General features: G+C 54.6%; 1 protein-coding gene across 2 annotated transcripts; it reads left to right on the forward strand.

Moving 5' to 3' along the window:
- Positions 1-2,168: 2,168 nt before the first annotated feature.
- On the forward strand, positions 2,169-20,853 carry MTCH1 (mitochondrial carrier 1). Of its 2 annotated transcripts, none has more exons than XM_019456971.2 (12): positions 2,169-2,512; positions 6,318-6,402; positions 10,249-10,355; positions 10,897-10,974; positions 11,355-11,412; positions 11,760-11,811; positions 13,348-13,407; positions 16,085-16,229; positions 18,279-18,326; positions 18,528-18,595; positions 18,875-18,950; positions 20,012-20,853. In XM_019456971.2, the coding sequence occupies exons 1-12, from the start codon at positions 2,192-2,194 to the stop codon at positions 20,081-20,083; spliced, it is 1,170 nt and encodes a 389-aa protein (XP_019312516.1). In that variant the 5' UTR covers positions 2,169-2,191; the 3' UTR covers positions 20,084-20,853. The 2 variants fall into 2 exon arrangements, with proteins under 2 accessions (XP_019312516.1, XP_019312517.1); XM_019456972.2 differs by having other exon boundaries at positions 16,085-16,178.
- The last annotated feature ends 1,805 nt before the right edge of the window (positions 20,854-22,658 follow it).

A 22,658-nucleotide genomic window follows, 5' to 3' on the forward strand; every position in this document is an offset into this window, starting at 1 on the left:
TTTTCTGTCATTCAATCATTTCCACGAGTATACTTCTCATTTCTAAATGATTTGTTTGATTTGTTCAAATATACCTGTTTTTTCACACTGTCCTTTTTTCCAGTACTTTCCATTCTTTATTTTGGCCACCACGTGAAAACTACATTTCCCCCCTTAAAGTTTCTTTCAGACTGCCTTATTACATCAAGTTCCCAGGAGTATTAACCTTCCTCTTTTCCCCATTCACTTTCACGATGGAATGTGGTTTTGAGTGGTTCATAATTTTTTCTGTGTGATTTTCCCCCCTCTGGGTGTCCCTATGAGCCATGGGTTGTGGAAATATGGCTTTGGTGCAGTTTACATTTGTTGCTCCTCGGTGTCCTAGAGTTATAATTGCTTTAGTTGATCTATTTTTACTTTAATTTCCTCGCTTAGGGAAATTGTTCAGTCACTTATAACCAATGTACTGTACGTACATCCCCATATTTGGTGCAAGATAACAATGTAGCTGCCTTATGGAACCACAGACTCAAAGGACCCAAATACACACAAAAAGTTAGGTGATCACGTGAATGAGACAGAGTAAAAGGCCTAGTGGTGAACACCCAGTCAAGTTCAGAAGGAAAACCAGGTGGAGAAAGATGATGAGGAAAAACCCAGAAAAGCAGAAGGTTTGTGTGAAGAAGTTTCAGAAGTAAAGTGAAGTAAACTGCCCCCCCCCCCCCCCCCACGTCCCCCAGAGCCCTGACTTCTTCTGGGTGGAGAGTTAATGTACTGCAGTTATCAGAGGCTGTGGGTGAACTTGACTTTAAAGCTTCCCATAAGAAAGCGAAATCAGAATCCAGGCAAAAGGAGGTCCTTTAAAGTGCTCCTGGGGGCTAGAGGTAGGCTTGATGAAGGTTATGTTTCAAGGGGGAAGCACATAACTTGAAAGGGCTAGAAAGCTTTGTATTGACTGAGACCACAACAAGCCTGGGTTAGCGAGCCCAAGGAAGGAAGAGAGGAAGGGAGGGAAGCAGGCAGGCAGGATTTCAACGTGGGCAGTGTATGAAGTATTTATTGTCAGGAGTGGCAAGGGGAGAGTTGACTATTTAGGGGGCAAGGCAGGAAGGGAGTCAGGAAGGGCAGACTGCAGGAAACCTGGTCTAAGTGGTCAGAAGGCATGTGTCTATTCTAAAGAACTTTCTCACAATGAACACAGGATAAGTACAGGCAAAGGGACAGGTGCCCCACTGCTGTGTCCCTGCAGACCCCGGGATACTCGATTCTTTTCCATATAAACAGAAACGTTTATTGAGCACCTCCACAGCCATCAGGGCACTGTTCTAGGGGTTGCTGGGGGTGAGGGTGGGCACGTTTACAAACAGGGACAAGGCAATTGCTGTAGTAAGTACCTTCCTCGCAGGGTTGTCATGAGGATTGTTCTTAACACGTCGTCGTCGCAAAGCACTTGACCATGTCTGGCACATAGTAAGTGTGACTGAAGGGCCAGTTATCACTACCCATTTAACTATAAGACTTTCGGAGCCTAGCCCAGGACCTGCGTATGCTCCCAAGAAAAGACAGATTAAAACCCTCACCATCTAGTGAGGGAGATACGCAAATACTTTAGGGCCACTTTCCTAACCGTGGGCTCTAAGGGACGTTCGCAAAGGCTCAGTTGCAAAGCAGGATGGCCACAGTCGTTAAGGGGCGCCTGGATTTGGTCTAGTGAGGAGGGCAAAGGGATAAGACACGACTGGAGACCGCGGAGGGGCTCAAACTGGGGGAGGAGGTCTCGCAGGCCACAGTGTCTGCGCTCTGGGCCGCAAGGAGGCGGGCCCAGGACTGCGGAGAAAACTCCCGAAGCCGGGGAGGGGGTTTGGAAGCGTCTAAGACCATATTGGGGGCGTCTGGCTGGCAGAGCCGCCGAGCCCCGCCCCCGCCGCCTTCCTGGGGGCTCCCGGGGGAGCGCCCCGGCTGGCGGCAATCTTCACACTCTCCGAACCCGCGGCTCGGGCCGCTCGCGACCACTGACGCCCGGCCTGCAACCCAGCGACGGTCCAGGCCCCAATCCCGCCCCAGGCCCACATCCGGCGCGTACCACCTGCGGCGCCACACAGCCGCGCTCCCCCGCAGCCGCGAGTGGTGTGGCCCGGCCCCGCCCCCTTACGCCACTAGGGGCGGGGCGTCCCCCGTCACGTGACGGGGAGTGACCTCGCCGCCCGGCGCCATGGGGGCTTCGGACCCGGAAGTGGCGCCCTGGGCTCGCGGCGGTGCCGCGGGGATGGCGGGAGCCGGAGCAGGAGCGGGAGCTCGCGGCGGAGCGGCGGCGGGGGTCGAGGCTCGGGCTCGCGATCCGCCGCCCGCGCACCGTGCACACCCGCGCCACCCTCGACCCGCGGCGCAGCCTTCCGCCCGCAGGATGGACGGCGCGTCCGGGGGCCTGGGCTCCGGGGACAACGCCCCGACCACCGAGGCTCTTTTCGTGGCGCTGGGCGCTGGTGTGACGGCGCTCAGCCACCCGCTACTCTATGTGAAGCTGCTCATCCAGGTGGGGGCCAGGGCGCCGTCGGGAGATGGGGGCTGCTGTGAAGGTGACAGGCCGGGATCTGGAGGAGGATGGGGGCAGGGAGCCTATGGTGACGGATTTGGGAAGAGGGGCGGAAGACGGCAGGTTTGGTGAGCTGAAGGAATGGGACAGAAAGGAAGCGTTGATGGGTCTGGGGGTGAAGGGATAGAAGCCACAGATTTGGGAGAGGATGAAAGGAACAAGGCATTTGGCGGGTGCAGGGGAGGGGTCGAAGGGATGAAGGAGAGGATTTGGAGGTTGAAGGAAGGGAGGTGATGAACTTGGAATTGGAGGAAAGGGGCAGCATTTGGGGGCGAGTAAAGAAGCAACAGAATGGGGGAGGGGCGGGAAGTTTTGGCGAATGGGCGGGGAGGAGGATTGGGGGGCCAAAGCAAAGTATTTAGATGAAGAGCACATATTTAGAGTAGAGGGGAGCAAGAGCTCTGGATTTGATAGAGATGGATTTAAAGCTGTTTGAGGGGACAAAGGACTGGAGGCCAGGGCCAAAAATTTAGGAGAGAAGGAAGAAAGAGCATCAGCCTCGGGGGAGGGAGGTGGAGAGGAGAAGGTGGCGTTGGATTTAATGGTGAGGGAATTTGGTGGGACAGGGCGAAGGCAGAGGATTTAGCAAGGGAACGCTATGAGTTTGATGGCGACGACAGATTTGGTGGGAGGAGGGGACAGGGTGACGCGTTTTGAGGGAGGGGAACAGATAGGGCGACGCAGTGGGGGAGGGGTGTGATGGCGATTCTTATGGAGAGGGGAGCCAGAAGGAGGCTTTTAGGGAGAAAGGGATGACGCACTTGGGAGAGAAAATGAAAGTCACAGTTGGGGTCGGGAGGTGGGACTCAACAGTCCTTGTATGGGGGGGATGGGTTATGGAAGTATTGGAATTAGGCAGGAGGGGCGGTTGGGACTTAAGGTGGCAAGATTGGTAGAGGCTGGCAGAAACTGAGGCCAAGGTGGGGATGACTCTGGAATGGAGCCATGCAGGGGCACTTGGCATACGGTGGTGGCCAGCAAGACCTTGCAGATGAAGTGGACTGCTTGAGAAAGAGAGAGAGATTGAGCTGGAAGGAGGCGGGGTGGAGGGGGTGCACTTGGGCAGAATTAGGTGGGTGGCTAAGATAGGCACTGTTTAGATGGGGGTGATTCCAGCCTGGACTGGAACTGAAGATTTAGCCTAGAATTTTCCAGTTAGGGGAACGGCGGCAGGGCGGGGGTGTGAAAATTGAGATGGAGACCAACCAAGATTTGAGGTTTGAGTCGAGGCGAATGGGTGTTAGATTTACTATCTCTTTAACTGGGCTGAGAGATTGGTGGGGGGGAGGGGGACGTTCGGTTGGAATGGGAGCAGTTGGAGATCTGAGGAATGGGGCAAGGGGTTTTTAGGTGTGACCGGGAGTATGACAAGGAATGAGGAGATTCGGTCGGGGACATCAGGGTGCCTGACTAGCGTCTAATTGTGACTGAGATTTGGAAATGGCTGGTGGGGGGAGATTGGGACTGGTTGTGTTTGGGGAGTGAGGGCTGCTTGATTTGGGGGATTAGGATTGTATTTTCAGCAATAGAGATTACAGGTTTGGGAGAGAGAGTGGGGCTTTGGAACTGGTTGTTACCCGAGATGAGAAGTAAGGGTCCCAAGAGCTGAGTTTTTCCTCTGACGGAGTGAGATTGGGTGAGGGTTGTGTTTTTAGGGTGGGAGATAGGAGAGTCTGTAGAGTGGAGGGTGCTGAAATGCATAAGGAAAGGGGCGGGGGGGAGGGTTCATCGTTTGGACCTTGGTAGATGTGGTTTACTGGTTTGAGGAGAAAATTGAAATACAAGCGATTCGAAGAGGGAATTGGGAATGAGGAACACCAAAGCACTGGGTGGGGGAGGATGGGTGAGCCCACTTGGGTGGTCTATCTGATTTGAACCCAGCTGGTGCTGAGTGTAACGTGTTTCAGGGTGAAACCTTAGTAGGTAGAGCTCGGGAGTCAGCAGCAGTTTGCAGAAAAGGCAGAACCTGTTTGAGGGGGCAGGTGGCAAGATCGGAGTGGCAGGTCTGGGGGTTGACTAGATCAAGTGACTAAGAACGCAGGGCCTCATATCAGGGTTCGTCTGTGTTAAGTTTCGGGAGTTCGGGATTTGAGGGTGATGAACTGGCCCCACCAGTGCCTGATACAGAGTTACAGCTTTGGCTGTGGTTGGGACTGGGGAAACAGATTTGGGGATGAAATAGGGTGAATGGGACTTGGGCACAAATAACGAAAACTTGAGAATGAGGGGAATAGGGCTGCGATGTGTGCCTTTCATAATCTCAGGTGCAAGCACAAGAAATAGACTCAACGAACTGGGGGACTATGGGGTGAGGGGACACAGCAGACTTAAAGGTGCGCTTGGAATTACTCGGACTCCCAAGTTGTGACTAGACGGAGACAGCAACAGAACAGTAGCTCACACTTGGGAATTGAAGGTGTGAAGGGAATACCGCCTATCGAAGGGAACAAAATCAAAACTTAAGTCAGAACCTTCGAACGTTTATCCAAGCAGGAGAAAGGTCTAGCAGGGGAGGGCTCACTGCACGGGTCAGCTGGCTCATGTCTTTCCTTCAACTCCCCTGGGCTGGAATTTGTTTTTTAAAGAAGGTCACCGTCGTGGAGGGTTTTTCATCTATAGTCCGCAATCTCTCCGGTAGCTCAAAATCACATCGACAGGGGACAGCCAGAACTTTCAAAAACACTTGACTAAGGTGAAGAAGGGAGGAAATTAGCCTACGAAAGCCCTGGAAGCATACCTAGTCCAGTTTTTAAGACAGAACATCCCAACTCTGCCATCCCTGCTCCCTTCCTCATCCTAAAGGAGCTGCTGTGGTGCAGGGGCTTGGCTGGCCTCCTTTGAGGGTCACGGCTTGTGTCCTGGAAGGGGCCTTCTCCTATTCCACTCAGGTGCTGGTCTCCCAGGCACCTTGCTTTCTCCCTGACAGCAGAGTCTCTCTCCTCATCAGTTGGCAGCATAATAAATGGCCTCACCCTTCAGGAGAGAGACCCCACCTCCTCAAAGGTGTGTGGGTGGCTATGTCCTTCCCTCCCCCCGGCACCCCCCATCGTGCCATGAGTTTAATGGCTACTGTCATCATAACCTGCATCTATACAGCAAGAATTATGATAGCCCTACAGAAATGAGGGGGGTCATTCTGTCACAGGGCTATGAAGTGATCAAGATTAGAATACAGATGAGGAATTGTTTGAGGAGCAGCCGAGTTTGGAGGTAACGGTTTGCTCGGCCTGGGAGCGAGAGCGACTGATTTGTCAGCGTCTGCATTGGGTGCAGAAAGGAACCTGAGTGTGGGCCGCACTCTGGGGTGGAGCTGAGCTGTCCTGAAGTTCAGGACCAAGGCGGGGGTGGGATGTGTTTTGGAGTTGGCACACTGGGGATTGAGGTTGGACTGAAGTTTTAGCCCAGAGATGGGACTTAACTGAGATTTATTCTGAGATGAGTGCAGGGTTTGAAGCACACAAAAACACTGGAAATGTCTGGCATTTGAAGGTGAGAATGTTGGGGGATGGGGTGACTTGGATTATGGTAGGGGGTAGGGATCTGGGACTGTACACTTCCGTTCATTGGGAGCTTATGTGATGCTGACGGTTCTAGATTCTGATGACGTTTCTGGTATGTTTTGCTGGGGAAACCAGCAAGAGCAGCATTGGAATTTGTAGAAGAGGCAGAGGCCTGGGGTATGAGAAGCGGTGAGCCGGACCAGCCATAGAATCTGACCTTGCTTTTGTATTTGTTGATTCTGAAGGTGGGTCATGAGCCGATGCCCCCCACCATCGGGACCAATGTGCTGGGGAGGAAGGTCCTCTATCTGCCCAGCTTCTTCACCTATGGTGAGTGTGCTTTCCAGGCAGGAGGGCCCGTGCTGACAAAAAAAGCGCGTCACACGTCACAGGGGGAGCAGGCCCAGCTGGCCCCCGGGATCACACAGGACAGCGTGGCACCCACGCTCAGAACTGGCAGGGAGGAGGGGATCAAAGAGTGACCAGAGGCAGCAGGGTTGCTGAGGCGGGAGCAGGTGAACAATGCAGCTTTGGGCTAACTCCTCTGCCAGCAGCTACCAGCCGACAGCCCAGGCAGCAGGAGGGGCCGGGCCAGGACACTGGTCCCTGTCATCCCTGCCGCTCCAAGTTGTGCCTGGAAGTGTTGGGGGGGGGGTTGTCCGGGGAGGTTTCCTTTTGATTTCTGAGCAGTCTGGGCTGTTACCAGTTTTCCTGCTTTCCTTTTAGTCCAGCAGGAGGCCTGTCGGGGGCTTCCTGGGTTCTTTTCCTTCTTCCTCCTCTTTCCCCTGCATCCCTCAGGCAGTGGACCCCACTCAGGCACCTCCACACAGGGGGCACAGGGCGGCCAGCACACGCTGCATTGCGCTTCATGTCTGGCATGCCCCGACCCACTGCACGAGCTCGGGCAGATCGCTTCACTGCTCTGGCCTTGTGCTTCTAGTCTGCAAAGCTGTGTCTGCTTCTTCATCCGGGCCCCTCAGGCAAGCAGCCCCCAGCCCCCTCCGCGGCTCTGCTGCCTGGGAGGTCTGTCCACCAGCGGCCCGCCTCACTGGAGCTTGTCCAATGCCACCTGAGCCCACCTGGCTGCCTCCACTGCTCGTCCCCAGACCCCCAGGCGCCAGCTGGCCAAAAGCCTTTCAAACCCATTATCGCTGCCTCTCTCCCAGTCCCTACCCTCCTTAGACTTCTTTAAATGTGCCCTTGCTTCTCCATGTTCCCAGCCGGCTGATACCCTCAGGCTCCCTCCACTTCGGCTCTTCTTTCTTGTTTGGTTAGTCTAGAATGTTCTCTGAAAATCTTTTTCTAATTAATTAATTAATTATATATTTTTAAGCATTTATTTATTTTTGAGAGACAGACACAGCGCATGAGCAGGGGAGGGGCAGAGAGAGAGGGAGACACAGAATCCGAAGCAGGCTCCAGGCTCTGAGCTGTCAGCACAGAGCCCGACGCGGGGCTCGAACTCACAGATGGCGAGATCATGACCTGAGCTGAAGTCAGACGCTCAACCGACTGAGCCACCCAGGCACCCCACCTTTCTTTGTGTGTGTTTTGAGAGAGAGAGACAGCTTGAGTGTGCATGCGTGTGTGAACGGGAAGGGGCAGAGAAAGAGGGGAACAGAGGATCCGAAGCAGGGCCTGCGCTGACAGCAGAGAGCCAGATGTGGGGCTCCAACTCAGTATGAGAGAACGACCTGAGCCCAAGTCAGATGCTCAACCGACTGAGCCACCCAGGCGCCCCTGAAAATCTTGCTGCTGAATAACCTGTGGTTTTGCCTCCTGTCACCTTTTTTAAATTTCACACACTCTTGGCAGAATCTGATGTCCTGTTTGTCTTCCATTTTTGCCACCATGACATTGAGTAGTCTAGGGCCAGGCAGAACATATCATTTTGTGGGGAAGTGTGTCCGTATTTGTTTTTATTTAAAAACTGTCAGTGAAGGGGGGAGGGAGAAGGCCCAGAAGTAGGCACAGGAAAGCCAGTGTACAAAGCTAACACTGGGTTTGTGGGAAGCCGGCGTGGCCGGCTGCCAGCCCCTCCATTGTGGCCTCTACGCACGCTCTAGCCGAATGAGGGACCCCAGGTCAGAGCCCAGATTGTCTCTACTTGTGTCACACAGTCATTCCCGGAAGGTCTCACGGTAGAGGGGTCTTGACCCACATTTTGCCTCTTGCAGAGATGAGCAGAGCTCTGAGGTGCCCCTGCTCACGCCGCGTGTGTAAATGTTGTTTCAGTCCAGATGTTGTAAACAGATGCCCGTTAGGCCGCTTTAGACACCCTGCCTGCTCTCCCGTCAGGGAGGGGGCTCAGCTGTCTGCATGTCTAGATGCTGTCTGGACAACATCTACTCCTCCCCATGTCATGTTGGAAAGTGCCGTAGCTGTCATGACATTCTTTGGTGTAACAATGAAATTCCTGGAGAGAAACCATGGCGTGACGGAGCCCCTGGCCGGCTGTGGGACCTTCTGGGCCCACAAAGGCCCCTGGAGGAATTTTTGCCTGCCTTCCTCTGCTCTGAGAAACAGGAGTTCCTGCTCCTTTTTTACTGGTGGGCAGATCAGCTAGAAAGAGGTTAAGTGACTCACTCATGATCCCTCTAAGACTTTTTCCTACCTGGCTCTCTCTTGCTGGCTGGAGCTCCCCTCCCTCAAAATAAACCTTTCTTCCCCTGGTTCACTCTGAAGCAGGGCACCCTGCTGTGTCACCCAGTGTCCTGTCCCCTCCTACTCTTCTCTTTCCAGTCCCACCCCTATCTCAGGAAGCTAAATATGCAGGGAACAGGTGCTCCCGGCCCCACCATGAGCCCTTTCTAGCAGCGACATTGAAATGCTGGGTTGGCAGACATGTTGCAGTGGAGAGAAAGGTGCATTTGCCGGTTCCTGCCACTGCGTGGTGCTAAGGAGCTGAAGTCAGGTCTGGAAGGGGAGCACAGTGAGAGAAAGTTCTGCTAGCTTCTAGGTATGCAGGTTTAAAAAAAAAAAAATGATCGTAGTTTAAAAGTTGATACTAAAATAATGACACATTGGAGCCCCTGGCTAGCTCAGTCGGTAGAGCATGCGACTCTTGATCTTGAGGTTGTAAGTTCGAGTCCCACGTTGGGTATAGAGATTACTTAAAAACATAAAATCCCGGGGCGCCTGGGTGGCTCAGTAGGTTAAACCTCTAGCTCTTGGTTTCAGCTCAGGTCATGATCTCACAGTTCGTGAGTTCAAGCCCCATGGCCGGCTTCATGCTGACAGTGCAGAGCCTGCTTGGATTCTCTCTCTCCCTCTCTCTGCCCCTCCCCTGTTCGTGCTCGCTCGCTCTCTTTCAAAGTAAATAAAAAACTTAAAAAAAAATAATGAAACATTAAGAGAGGTATCCTTTAGAGATCCTAATGAAAAAACACTGATTCATACAGGTAGGGTCTACCTTCCCTGACTGCTTAAGTTTTTTCTCTAGAATAGTTCATTGGTGCCTGTTACTTCTCCACTAGCTATGTTGTTTCCCCACCTCATCCCCTGCTGTGAGTCATAAATGCTAACAGGTACTAAGGTGGGGCCTGGGTGCAGCACAGGGTAAGGGTGGTCCTCTTCCTGGTATGCTCAGGGGACATTCTTGAGCCTTTCTTCTGGGAGTTTTTCCTTTTTCCTCCCTTAGGTTGCAAACTTCATCATTGCCTGCGGGCACTCTTTTTCCTTTTTTTCTCTCCCCCAAGAAAAACTGTTTCTTAATTAATGATTTAGTCATCTCTACACACAGTGTGGGGCTCGAACTCACAACCCCTAGATCAGAAGTCGCACGTGCCTCCAACTGAGCCAGCCAGGCGCCCCAAGAGAAACATTTCCTTTTATAAGCAACAGAATTGGTTTGTGGGTTGTAGCAGTTAAGTTGCTGAGTTGAAACACTAGCTGAGTTTGCCAAGTCGATTTTTCAAACTTAAAACAAAAATTTGTGACTTTGGCAAAAATACATTTTGAAGGTTTTACAAAAAGAAATGGGCTAGAGAAAACTCTGGGGTTGGGGCCTGATTGCTTGTGGGCTTTGGACAGCTGCCCCCTTCCGTGACCCAAGTCAGCATGTGCTGAGGGACAGGCTGCATCTGGTCTGGGTGTGACTGTGACCGGGGGTGGGTGTCGGGGCGGGGGGGGGGGGGGGGGGGTGTGTGTGACACTGCCACCTCTGCTTTCTTGTAGCCAAGTACATCGTGCAGGTGGATGGGAAGATAGGGCTGTTCCGAGGCCTGAGCCCCCGACTGATGTCCAATGCCCTCTCCACTGTGACCCGGGGCAGTATGAAGAAGGTGAGCCTGGGGGGCAAAGCCAGGATCGGTTGCCTGAGGTTCTCCCCAAGCTCCCTGGTGGCCCCAGAGGCAGCCATGTGCACTGGTCCGGTTTCTCCTTTCCCAGGGGACACCCAGGCGCCATAGCCAGGCCCCAGACCCTGGTGCGTCAACACCTCCTTGACTGGGAAGTTTCCCGTCCCTAGTCCTCCCGCTTTCCCCGAGCTGTGACAAGCTGTGACCGCGGGTGGGGGGAGAGGGGTCCCCTCCCCCACCCCCCGCCAAGCTCCAGCCCTGGGGTTACCAGAGGTGAACCTAGCTGCAGGGAAAATAGTAGGAGCTGATTCCTGCCATTCCTGTCCCTTAAGAGTTACACTGAGGAGGCATAGCTGAACTTTGCTTTTGGCAAAGTTTTTTGGGTTTTGGGGGTTTTGTTCTTGTTTTTAATTAAGTAAGCTTTATGCCCAACCGTGGACTAGAATCCACAACCCTGAGATCAAGAGTCACATGCTCCACCGACTGCGTCAGCCGGGCACCCCACTCCTTTGTTTTTGTACCTCAGGTTTTCCCTCCGGATGAGATTGAGCAGGTCTCCAACAAGGACGACATGAAGACTTCCCTGAAGAAAGTGGTGAAGGAGGTGGGCATCTGGGGTCGGAGAGGGACAGGCCCCGGAGGGGAGTCTGATTGTTTCTCACTGCCGAGTTGGACAGGTCATTGAAGAGACAGGGTTGGCTCTTCACTCCGCATGGGTAGGGTGGGACATGGAAGGAGCCCCGGCATGGCCACTGCAAGGAATCCCAGAAAGCCTGTCAGCCATCATGGGGCCTGGCCTGAGACCCAGCCGCACCCCTGGGCGGAGGAAATGGGGGGTGGGTGACAGGTGGGGCTATCTGAGGTAGACTGGCCCCATCGGGGGCTGTGGGATCCCAGTTTGTCCATTGTAAGAGCTTGTGTTCCCCTTGAGGGCCCATTCGAGAGAGAGGCCAGACCAAGTCCCTGCCCTCTGCTCTCTTCCAGACCTCCTACGAGATGATGATGCAGTGCGTGTCCCGCATGCTGGCCCACCCCCTGCACGGTGAGCCACCCCTTTGGAGACTGCCTCTCACCTGTGGGATAAGCCCTTGTGGACTGAAGCTGGCGGCGGTAGAGCCCTGGGAAGTGTAGTGGGGTGGGGTGTTCCCCCGGAACCACACTGAGGAGAGATTGGCGGGGAGTCCTGGCCACAGGGAGCAGGGGCCCTTCCCGGGCAAGAAGAAATGGGATGCTGTGGTCACGGGGTACGACGGGGAAATCCCAGAGGCCCTCCTCCCCTGCTGCACTCTGACACAGGCCTTGGGCAGCAGCCGCTGCACCGGGCACCCCGCAGCTGGGTGCCCTGGGTTTTGGCCACGACATTACCTGCGTGTGTTTCTTTTTCCTCAGTCATCTCAATGCGCTGCATGGTCCAGTTTGTGGGACGGGAGGCCAAGTACAGGTGGGTAATTCTTCCAGGACTGGCAGGAGTGGTCCTGTCACCCTTCAGAGTCTGCCAGGACAGGCCGTGCTGGGGTCAGTTGCTGTCCCTTCTCTACTCTCGTTCTAATGTGCTAGCTTCAGAGGAACATGGCAGTGGGCGGCCATCGACAGTGTCCAGGGGCGTTTTCTCCCCTCGATCCCATGTCCGGGGCTGCCCTGCAGAGGGGTGAGTGGGAGTGGAGTTGGCTTGGACCGTGCCACCTGGGACTGCACTAGGGTTCCATCCTGGACCCCCTAGTTCTGCCCTAACCATTTCTCCAGCTCTCACAGAGCTGACTTGTAGGTCGTTTCATCTTTTGCTAAGAGGCGGTTCCACCCTATGGGCGGGGGCCCACTCCATTGCTTGCTCACCGAATACCTCCCGGCATCTGCCGGGCCCGCAGTGAGCTCAGTGCGGTGGGGCCAGAGCTGTGTGGACAGAGCTCTTCCCCGGGACGGTTATGCCCTCCTGTCCTCCTTGCCCCACGAAACCCTGTGGAGGACAGGAGGCAGATCCTAGAGGCACGTGGCAGGAGGACACATCTCTGTTACCCTTCCCAAGACTCTTATCTCGTGGCTTCAGTTGTTTCCGGCAGCTGTCCTGTGGGGCCGCTTCCCCAGGCAACTCGGCTGCCGTGGCCTCATTTGAGGTTCACTAATGGGAGGTTGGCCCATTCTCCCAAAATGAAACCGCGAGGTTGGTAGACACGACCATGAGGGGATGGTCTGGCTCAGAGCCCCGGTGGCCAAGAAGAAGGGCTGGGGGCCTGGCAGGGCTGGGTGACTTGGGAGCAACCTCGGCTCCCATCGTCTCTCTGTTAAACTTCCCCTGCCACTTAGGCTTTGTAGGGCCTCTGCTCAGGATAGGCCACTTCGCATTGCGAGCCACAAGTCGTAGAGATTGCTCTTAAGCCTGCTTTGCGTTTCATACCTGACGCCAGCCTGTCCTTTGATCTCCAAGCGCCTGCTGGGGAGGGCCAGGTGACTTTTCCCAGGCTGCATCGGGGCCTTCTGCTACAGGACCTTCTGCCTCAGGTTCCTTCTCTGCCCTCTGGGCAGGTGGTTCCCCGCTCGCCACCCCTCCTGCTCTCACGCTGTCGGGCATGCAGTCTTCTCTGCTGGAAGGCTGCTGAGCCAGGGATAGGCACTAGGGCCAGGCAGGAGAAGGTCCTGTTACCTTTGCAGCAGCCCAGACTGGAGGCCAATTCCCAAATTCCAGATCCACAGCAGGCAGTAGTAGAGAACCGTTAGGCTCCTATCCTGGGGTGAGTGGGTTTCCCATCCCCGTGAACTGTGTCAGTGCCCCTCACTCCTAGACGAGAGCTCTCTCTAATCTTCTCCACTTGGTTTCTGCCTGGTAACACAGAATCTCCTCTCTGCATCCCAGCCCGGACTGGATGGCTTTGAGCAGGGATGGTGGGCTCTCCTCTCCTCTCCCCCCCCCCCCCACCCCCCAGGGGTGGTCTTCTCCACAGTGACTGGGTGACCTCGTACCCCTGTCTTGCCTTCTTCACAGCGGCGTGCTGAGCTCCATCGGGAAGATTTTCAAAGAGGAGGGGCTGCTGGGATTCTTTGTGTACGTGAGTTTCTGTACCCCATAGCTGGCCACGTGGCGTGGCTCTACTAACAGACACGTTCTCAACCTCCCAGGCTGTAGCTGCCAGGCTCAGACTAACCACTGGGCTCCGTCCTGCCTGCATAGCTGCATTCTGGCTCCGTGCAGCCCTGGGGCTCGTGTGAGCCAAGGATTGTCAGGACCGATGCCATCCCGCCCTTTGCAGATCACGGCTCACACAGAAATGGTACTACGTGTCCCGCACGCTGCGGAGAGGGACTGACGGGCCCCTCCCCCAGACCCCGTCCATTTGCCCTGAGGCCGATCTTCAGGAGCCAGGGCACTCTATCTAGGGTATTCCACATGACAATCCATACTTCTGGCTTCTCCTGAAAAGTCGGGAAACCCGGCTCTGCTGAGCCTGTGTTTGTGCGGAGCGGCCAGAGGCAGGGCACGTGATCTCCCGAGGACCGCGGATCCCTGCCCTCCTCGCTGTCTTGCCTCCGCCTTAGTTCACATGTAAAAGAGAAAGACCAAAAAGACTGTGTCCAGACAGAATAAACCACAAGCAGACCCAAGAGCCAAGCCTGACATGTGGCTTTTGTTTGGCCTTGTTAAGACCTTGGCAGTGACATACGTGTCTAAGCACGGAGTCCTCTGTTCATTGTGGCTTTATAGTTGGTCAGGAGTTTTTATGCAGGATCTCTCATGTAACCAAGAGACGACCATGTAGGTGTGTGTGCGTGTGTGTGTGTGTGTGTGTGTGTGTGTGTGCGCGCGCGCATATGTGATATATAATAAATGGTTCTCACCAGGGGGTGATTTTTGCCTCCAGGGGACATTGGTCATGTCTGGAGACATCTTTTGCTTGTCACAGTTGGCATCTAGTGGGTAGAGGCCAGGGATGCTGCTAAAATAAACATCCTGCAACGCAGAGATCGGCCCCCCAAGACAAAGAATTATTTGTCCCTAAGTGTCAATAGTGCCAGGATTGAAAAACCTTGATCTATACACACACTCACACACTCCTATATTGAGGTGTGTGTGTGTGTGTGTAAGTAAAATGAATATTTGATTGTGTGACTGGTACATCAGACCGTAAAACTACATGGCCCCACCTCTGGCTGTTTTCATACTTACTCTGTGGTCCTCTTCTGGTGTGTGAAGAGATTCTGACACAACACACGCTTGCTCATTGGGTTCTTCTGTTTATCACGTATTTGCAGACCAGGTGATACATATGTGTTACAGGACTGAGGAGGCACCAAAGCTTATGTGAGTGGTTAGTCTGAGCACAGGTCGGGGCAGCAAGATTGCAGATGGCATTCTTCAAGTTCATTTTAGTCACGTCCCTTTATAACATAGGTGTGTCCTATACATTTTTTTGAGCTTTGCAAATATTTTTTGAAACATTTTTTTAGTGGTTTTTTTTTTTTTAATTTTTTTTTAACATTTATTTATTTTTGAGACAGAGAGAGACAGAGCATGAACGGGGGAGGGGCAGAGAGAGAGGGAGACACAGAATCGGAAGTAGGCTCCAGGCCCTGAGCCATCAGCCCAGAGCCCGACGCGGGGCTCGAACTCACGGACCGCGAGATCGTGACCTGAGCTGAAGTCGGACGCTCAACCGACTGAGCCACCCAGGCGCCCTTTAGTGTTTATTTTTGAGAGAGAGACAGACAGACCGTGAGCAGGGGTGGGGCAGAGAGAGAGGAAGACACAAAATCCGAAGCAGGCTCCAGGCTCCCAGCTGTCAGCACTGAGCCTGATATGGGGCTCGAACCCACGGACCGTGAGATCATGACCTCAGCCAAAACTGAGTCAGATGCTTAACTGACTGAGCCACCTAGGTGTCCCTGGTTTTTTTTTTTTTTTTTAACTTGTGTTTTTTTTTTTTTTAACGTGTTTGCATGTTTAGATATTAAGGACATTATTTCAAAATATTTGAAAAGCTTGGATTCGAGCCCCACGTCAGGCTCTGTGCTGATATCACAGAGCCTGCTTGGGATTCTCTCTCTTTCCTTCTCTCTCTGCTCCTCTCCTCACATTCGCATGTGCATGCACTCTCTCTCTCAAAGTAAATAAATAAACATTAAAAAAAAAAACCCACAAATAGCACGCAGGACCTGTTGATCTCAATCTGGCTTTTTGCCCTCTGCACCGTATCTTAGGGACCTTTCCATTGCATTTTGTAGAGCTGTTTAATTCTAAAGGCCGTCATTTTAACTGTCAGTCCTCTTTGCAAAAGCTTGTATGGAATGGCTTCAATGGAACATTCTAGGGGTGAAGACAACAGATGCATGGAGCAGAGTGTTTTGTGAGAGTTGATTAGGTAAAGAGGCCAGGAGAAAACTATCAATGTGTAGACCCTGTTTCACACTCTGCATTTGAAAATCCCAGATTTAGCAACATTCACATCTTGAGGCCGGGCCTCTGTAGTTTGAAAACCACTTGTGAGACCGCAGACTTACTGGCATCAGATGTGGTGTGTGACACCCCCACGGAGAAAAGCACACTGCCTTCCTGGCGTGGGTAGCCACTGGCCCACATGGCCCCTGCAGGCTGTTGTCCTGAGGCGGTACTTTTGGCTATGCTGAAGTTTTCAGCTTGGAACATCCCTGCCTCCTTCCTGGGCGTGGAGCCCCCAAGAAATGTTCCCCTCCCTCCCCTGCTCATCTTTGCTCACCTTGTTTTTTAGCGGCTTAATCCCTCACCTCCTTGGAGATGTGGTTTTCTTGTGGGGCTGTAACCTGCTGGCCCACTTCATCAATGCCTACCTGGTGGATGACAGCGTGAGTGACACCCCAGGGGGGCTGGGAAACGACCAGAATCCAGGTTCCCAGGTTGGTTGGAACAAGGACTTGTCAATCTTTCCGTGTACCGCTGATGCCCAGGGTCAGGGGCAGAATCGAGGACTCTGGGATCTGAGCACCAAGGTCCTGAGGGCTAGGGAGTCTCTGGGGAGTGGGCTAAGAGGGCCTCTCATTGTCCCGGGGGCAGCTTTGCTTCTGGGGAGAGTGGGCTCCAGAGGGGAGATTCAAGATCCGCAACCAGACCTGGAGGAGTTCATGGAATGCATGTCCTTGGGCAGTTTTAGAAATAAAACGGATCCCAGCTTATCCGAGGAAATGATCCAAGTAGGAATCAGGAAATCAGGACACAGACCAGCTAATAACCCTCTAACTTTTGCTTCATGTTTCATGCTTAACGTTCACTCTTCTGTGAACATTATGGTATTTGATCCCAACAGCACCCCATTTGTGAAAGGAACAGGGCAGGTGTAATGTCCCATTTTACTGGTAGAGAAGTTGAGACCCAAAGATTGAGAGGCTCTCCAGAGGCACTGGGCTAGGACTCAGCAGGGCTGGGACTGGGTCTTTCCCTGTGCTCGGCTGAGGGTGCTTCCTCCCGCCTCGAGGTTTTTTTTACTTCGGCTAGGAAGTATACCTTATAGGCACACCCCACTCTTTTGTTAGCAGTGGTCCATACAGCCTGGTCTGCACAGACCTCAGCAGGCTAGGTCAAGCATGAGGAGGCTTTGATCCTTGTAAAAGGCGCTTGTTTCAGAAAGGTGTCTGGGGACCTGGTGGGTTGACAGGTTCTGCCTGAACCAGGTTGAGCTGGGGAGCAGTGATGGGCAAGTAGCCAGACACGCTAAGAGCAGGGATTGCCAGCCCCAGGAGGATAGGCGGGCTGGGGGCCTGTCTGTCAGAACCACCTCGTGGTGGGGGTGGGGGTTCATAGCCTGCATATGTCTGTGTCTGGGCGTGTGTCGTGTGGTGAAGAATGTCCCGCCCCAGCTGAGAGCCTCTGCTTAGGGAAACCAGGGCTGGCCTTGGGTAGGTGAGTCTCGCTGGCCTTTCAGCGTAAGCAGGTTCCTAAAGCTCCCTGGAGGCCAGCTCCCACTTGCAGTCAGAGTGGCACACACCCAGGGCCCTGCCCTTTCTCAGGGCCTTGGGGAGAGGGCGGGCGGCGTGTTGCTGCTGTCACGTGCAGAGCAAGGCGGGGACAGCCGGGGCATCTTAGTGGGGGGGAGGGGTGGCCCACAGCTGGAGGGTTTCCCCCGAGTCCAGGTGGGCGGGTGTTTGACCAGGGGCTGCCGCACTTACCACCAGCACAGGCAGTCACCAGCGTCGCGGAAAGGGCTTTGCGAGCGCTCTTCTGCGTGTGGCTTAAAGGCCAAGGCGAGGTTGCCTGTGAGGCAGCCACGCAAGCCTCCGTCTGGGTTACTGGGCATCCGCCTGGCAGTATGGCCACGCCCAGGAACCCTAGGCACAGGTAGTCACCCTTCCTAGCGAGGGGCCGTCCCCTGGGCAAAGAATTCAGATGTTGGGACTCGGAAGGGGGTGAGACTTTGCTAAGGTGGGAGGGTAGCAGTAGGCTTCGAGTTCCCCCTCGCCTTTTGCTGCAGGACCAGGATTCTGTGTCTGGGGAGTTCGGGGGGGGGTGTCTGTCTTTTCGTCCACCTGCTGACCACCGACTGTGTGCCAAGCCCTGGACACTGATCGAGGCAGACCCAGGCCACGCCCTTGGAACTCACGGCTCGTTGGGGTACACAGGCCAGTGGCCAGTGATCCCATTTACGTGGCCTGCACCTGTGCTCCTCACCATCCCTGGTGGGCTCTCCAAAGCCTTGTCAGTCCACTTACCCACTTCTGTCTCTCAGAGCTGCCCTTGGCTCTGACTACAAGGCCACAGAAGCCACTGGCGGGCCCTAAAAGGGAACACTGTGCAGCAGTGTGCAAGGAATCGAGCCCAGAGGGTGTGTGAGGCCGGTGTGCAGGGTGAGGTGGGGGGGCCGCAGACCAGGTAGCATGGGGCGAGGGTGCTTGTCTGAAGTCTGCATCCTGAGGTACCTGTAGCAAACCGGTCTCCCTTTCTTGTCCCTCCAGTTCAGCCAGGCCCTGGCCATCCGGAGCTATACCAAATTTGTGATGGGGGTAAGTCGAGCCAGCTGCTCAGCCCACTGCCCTTTCCGCTGCCCTGTGGGCCTGGGTTGGGCTTGGGAAGCCAGCTCTAATGGTGGCTGGAGGCAGGCCTGGGTGTAGGGTGTGGGGACAGCGTGTCCTCGCTCCCTGGGCCGGGGTACGGGCTGGTGGCGGTGGTGGGGTCGCTGCCATTCATGTCTCCCCGGATCTCAGATTGCGGTGAGCATGCTGACCTACCCCTTCCTGCTGGTCGGTGACCTCATGGCTGTGAACAACTGCGGGTAGGTGTGCACCCCTCCCCCCGGCACCCTGCCAGGACCTTGGGGGGTGGCGGTCCAGCTGAGTCTGTCCGGTGCTCTGCTTTCTCCCGACTGCTCTGTGTGTAGGCTGGGCCCCCGGTATCCTGGCGTCCTCTGGGATTCACTGCCCCCCTTGGGGATGAATCTGGGATTCAGGAGGTGGGTGGTGGCAGCTCCGGGCCACCCCTTGAGACCTCCTGTCCCTTGGCTAATCCGTCTCCCGTTGTTCAGTGGGGCTGACGTGCTCTCCTTCCTGGGCAGGCTGCAGGCCGGGCTCCCCCCGTATTCCCCCGTGTTCAAATCTTGGATCCACTGCTGGAAATACCTGAGTGTGCAGGTAGGCAAAGCTCCTAACAGAGGAGGTCCCCCCGCTCTTCCCCCATGTCAATCAGGTGAGACGGTTTTGTGGACTTGACGCTGTGTGGGAAGACAAGGGATCGTCCTGGGGTCCAGTGTTGTCAGTAGGGAGGATAAAGAACGGAGACCTTTGGCGTAAGGCATCTTCGTTAAATTTTCACTTTATTTTAGAAAAGATGTGAGGTCATTAGATCTGAATTTGCTTATAGATTTTACTTTAGACACCGTCTCCTTTTCTTCCTCAACTTTTAAAGACTCATTCTGTGAGGGAGCCCATGGGGTAGGTGGTGAACCTGAAGCCCAGGACCTTAGACCTCGAGTAACACGGTTGACAACGCAGCGGCCAGGAGCACTTCTGACGAGCAGCTGCTGTGTCTGAGGCTGACCCCTCCCTTCTGTGGGTCATCCCTGGTGTCCAGGAGAACCCGAGGCTTGAACTGGGCCATGCGGCGAGGGTGCCCGTCTTGGGATTTCATGTTCTCTGCCCAGGCACCCTCTTGCTGGGGTGTAGCCCTTGGGCCCAGAGGTCAAGGATCCAGGTGTCTGGTTCAGGGCAGATCCTTGCCTTTTCCTAGCCTTGGTTTGCCTCAAAGCAAAGTGGGGCAGCAGTCTGGGGAGGAGCCGGCACACTGACAGGCCTCAGGATCGAGAAGAGGACAGGTGGGAGGAAGCAAGGGAGCAAGAGACACAGTTCTTCCCAGCGGCTCCCGTCAGGTCTACGTCACATCGCATGGGCATTAGGGAGTCCCCGAAGTGTCTGAAGCCAGAGAGCAGCGAGTCTCCTCTATGGGGGTTTCCTGCTGAGTAGCCCCAGCGACACTGGACACCCTGTGACGTGAGGCAGTCCGCTCCCTCGTGCCTCAGCACGTGGCATATTCTGACACTGCCCTCTAGGATTGCAAACCTGCGCCCTCCACCCCTGCCTGACCCTGGGGTCTCTGAGCTGCTGGACCCTCTCTTGTCCCCTGCTGGCCTTGCTCAGGGGCAGGATGAGAAGCTTGGTGGCCCCTTTCACTGACCTGACTGTTGCTTCCAATCCAGGGCCAGCTTTTCCGTGGGTCCAGCTTGCTTTTCCGCCGGGTGTCCTCAGGATCGTGCTTTGCCCTGGAGTAACCTGAATCGCCTGAAAAAACATGCTGCGTCAGCCTGGCCACCGGGGGTGGGGCCTGACCGTGTCGGGCACCTGTCAGATGAGTCCAACCCAACAACACCTAGATGTGCTCCAGCCAGCTGGGCTTCGGTTTCCGTATTTACCGTGCGTCTGTCCAGAAGTGGGGGTTGGGTGGGGGTGAGGCTGCACCCAGTGGATTGGTTACCTGTTAGGTCCGGGGAGGGTGGGGCAGGCCTAGGGCATTCGGGCACAATCCCCTTCCTTCGCTCACGTGCCAAGTCTGCCTTGTGAAGGGGGCCAGAGAATGGCTAGTGGAGGCCCAGGTAGGATGGGAAAAGGCTCACGGGGTCAGCTCCCACCCCCCCACTCATACCCTCGTCCGCCCCAGCCTCATCCTGCGCCTCAGCTGGGAGCGTTGCCCCCCCTGCTTTGTAAATACGGCGGGATCCGCTTTCATGAGGCCGCCATCATGTCTAGGCCTGTGCGAGAAAGCCCTTGCCACGTTCTGCCTTCGTTCTTCTCAACACTACTTTTCTGATGCCGAGGCGGGCACCTTCTGAATGGGAAATCATGTGACTGCTCAGAGTGTGTCTCCCTCATCAAATGCTCGTCGGTTTAATGGTGATGCCTCACATGCAGGATCTGGTTACCTGTGCAGTTGTGAACACCCAGAAGTTAGGCAGGTCAGTGTCTCTCGTACTATTCGGTTTAAAAGTTCCCGGTAAGATTTGACCTTTTCTCCCTCAAATAAATGTATCGGTGGTGATTTGGAGTTTTGTGGAGAGTCCGTTCTTTTTAATTTCTTTAATTTTTATTTACTTTTGAGAGAGTGTGAGCAGGGGAGGGGCAGAGAGAGAGTGGGACACAGAATCCAAAGCAGGCTCCAGGCTCTGAGCTGTCAGCACAGAGCCCGACGTGGGACTCGAACTCACGAACGGTGAGATCCTGACCTGAGCCGAAGTTGGACACTTAAGCCATCGCCTGGAGAGGCCCTCCCAGCTTCAGAAAATGTTCCACCCAAACCCCTGTCGCCTCAGCACGGTTTGCGGATGACATTCTTGGGTTTTATCAAGAGTCATTTGGCGTGGTTACAGCAGAAGGGGTAGACACGGGCCCAGCTAAAGCGCCAAGCTCTGTCTTCTCTGGTAAAGGCAGATCTCCCTTCAGTTTGTCTGCCCGGTGCTGGGGTTTATAAACCCCCAAAACTTACAAATGGAACCTGCTGGCCTCTGGGGACCATGGGCTTCCATCTGATGGGGCTTGAATACCAGCTGAGTTCCCCGAGTGTTTCTCTGCCCTTGTTCTAGAGGACTGGTTTCAGAGAGTTGGGGTCTGGTGACCGTGGTCCTGCTTCTCACAGGGACGGGAAGGCCCCTGGGATGTTTTTGCAAAACTGGTTTTCCCCAGTGGTCTAGTAACAGTTGTCTTGCGGGCAGTTTGCTTTATGTATCCCTGTTCCCCAGGAATTCAGGAGCATGCCCGTGTGGGTGTCCTGTAAATGTCCGGTGGCTGAGGCCACTGAGGTCTCTTACTCCCTTCAGACTGCTAAAGCGGCAAGGAAAGGGAGCACAGCGGGCCAGGCCTTGCTGGCACCATTTCCTTCCAGAGAAGGAAGGCCCTTCAGAGGCACGTCTGCCTTGTGGCACGTCACCTGTCTCCAGCCCGGTGTGGTTTCCCCCCATGGCACTGACCACTGTCGCGGGGTGACTTTTCTTCCTGTTGCTTCACCTTCAGCTCCTGTGTTTGCATTGATTACTTCCTAAGGCCCCTGTGGATTTAGGGGCGCTTGGACTTGGGCATTTCAGGGTCCGGACTACATTTCCCAGGCTGTCTTCTGCACCCAGAAACAGCAAGAAAATCCCCCTTGGATGCTCGGTCTCAGGTTTTAGGTGAGCAAAGTACAGGTTCTGCCCCTCCTGTTTTTCAGGTCAGTATTCAGATGTAGGTGTTCTGTATGTTAACTTTGTTTACTCTGTTCCGTGTTTGAAGGCTAACGTCTCACCCACCATCCGAGCCCCTGGTATTTCCCTGTCCGTCCTGGAAACTAAAGTGCGACCAGGTTTTTAGCTGAGAAAGGAGATTGGGTTGGATTGGGGCACAGCTGGGCTGTCAGCGAGAGGAGGGGTGACAGGGAGTTAGTCTCCATCCTCTCCTCCTGGGAAACCTAATTCTGAAGGACAAAACCGGGAAGTCCTCTGCTAGGCCTCCCAAAAGGCCTGAGTTGGTAGTGGTGGCCTGTGCTGGGTCCTACCAGAGCCCTCGTTGCTTTACCGGTCCCCAGATGCCTGGGGCCGTGCAGCATAGTGCTGGAGCAGAGTACTCCCCACCCCGCAGAGGCCTGGAGGCCGCAGAGTGCCAGTCAAACTTCCTGTCATGACAAAAACATTCAAAAACCGTAGAACTTCCTCACCCTGATAAATGGCATCTATGAAAAACCCATCACTGACATTAGACTGAATGGTGAGAAACCTAACGTTTTCCCTCGACGCTCGGGAAAGACAAGGATGTCTGTCTTGCCATTACTCAACATTGTACTGGAGGGTCCAGCCAGGGCAAGCAGGAAAGTGAATTAAAAGT

This window comes from Panthera pardus, unplaced genomic scaffold (genome assembly GCF_024362965.1).
Source record: "Panthera pardus isolate Hobbes unplaced genomic scaffold, ASM2436296v1 HiC_scaffold_17, whole genome shotgun sequence".
In the NCBI taxonomy this organism is placed as follows: Eukaryota; Metazoa; Chordata; class Mammalia; order Carnivora; family Felidae; genus Panthera; species Panthera pardus.

Coding starts and splice junctions, on each gene's coding strand:
- MTCH1 (XM_019456971.2), top strand. CDS start 2,192: ATGGGGGCTTCGGACCCGGAAGTGGCGCCCTGGGCTCGCGGCGGTGCC. Junction 11,812..13,347: donor GGACGGGAGGCCAAGTACAG/GTGGGTAATTCT, acceptor CCTTCTTCACAG/CGGCGTGCTGAGCTCCATCG. Junction 18,951..20,011: donor GGAAATACCTGAGTGTGCAG/GTAGGCAAAGCT, acceptor CTTCCAATCCAG/GGCCAGCTTTTCCGTGGGTC.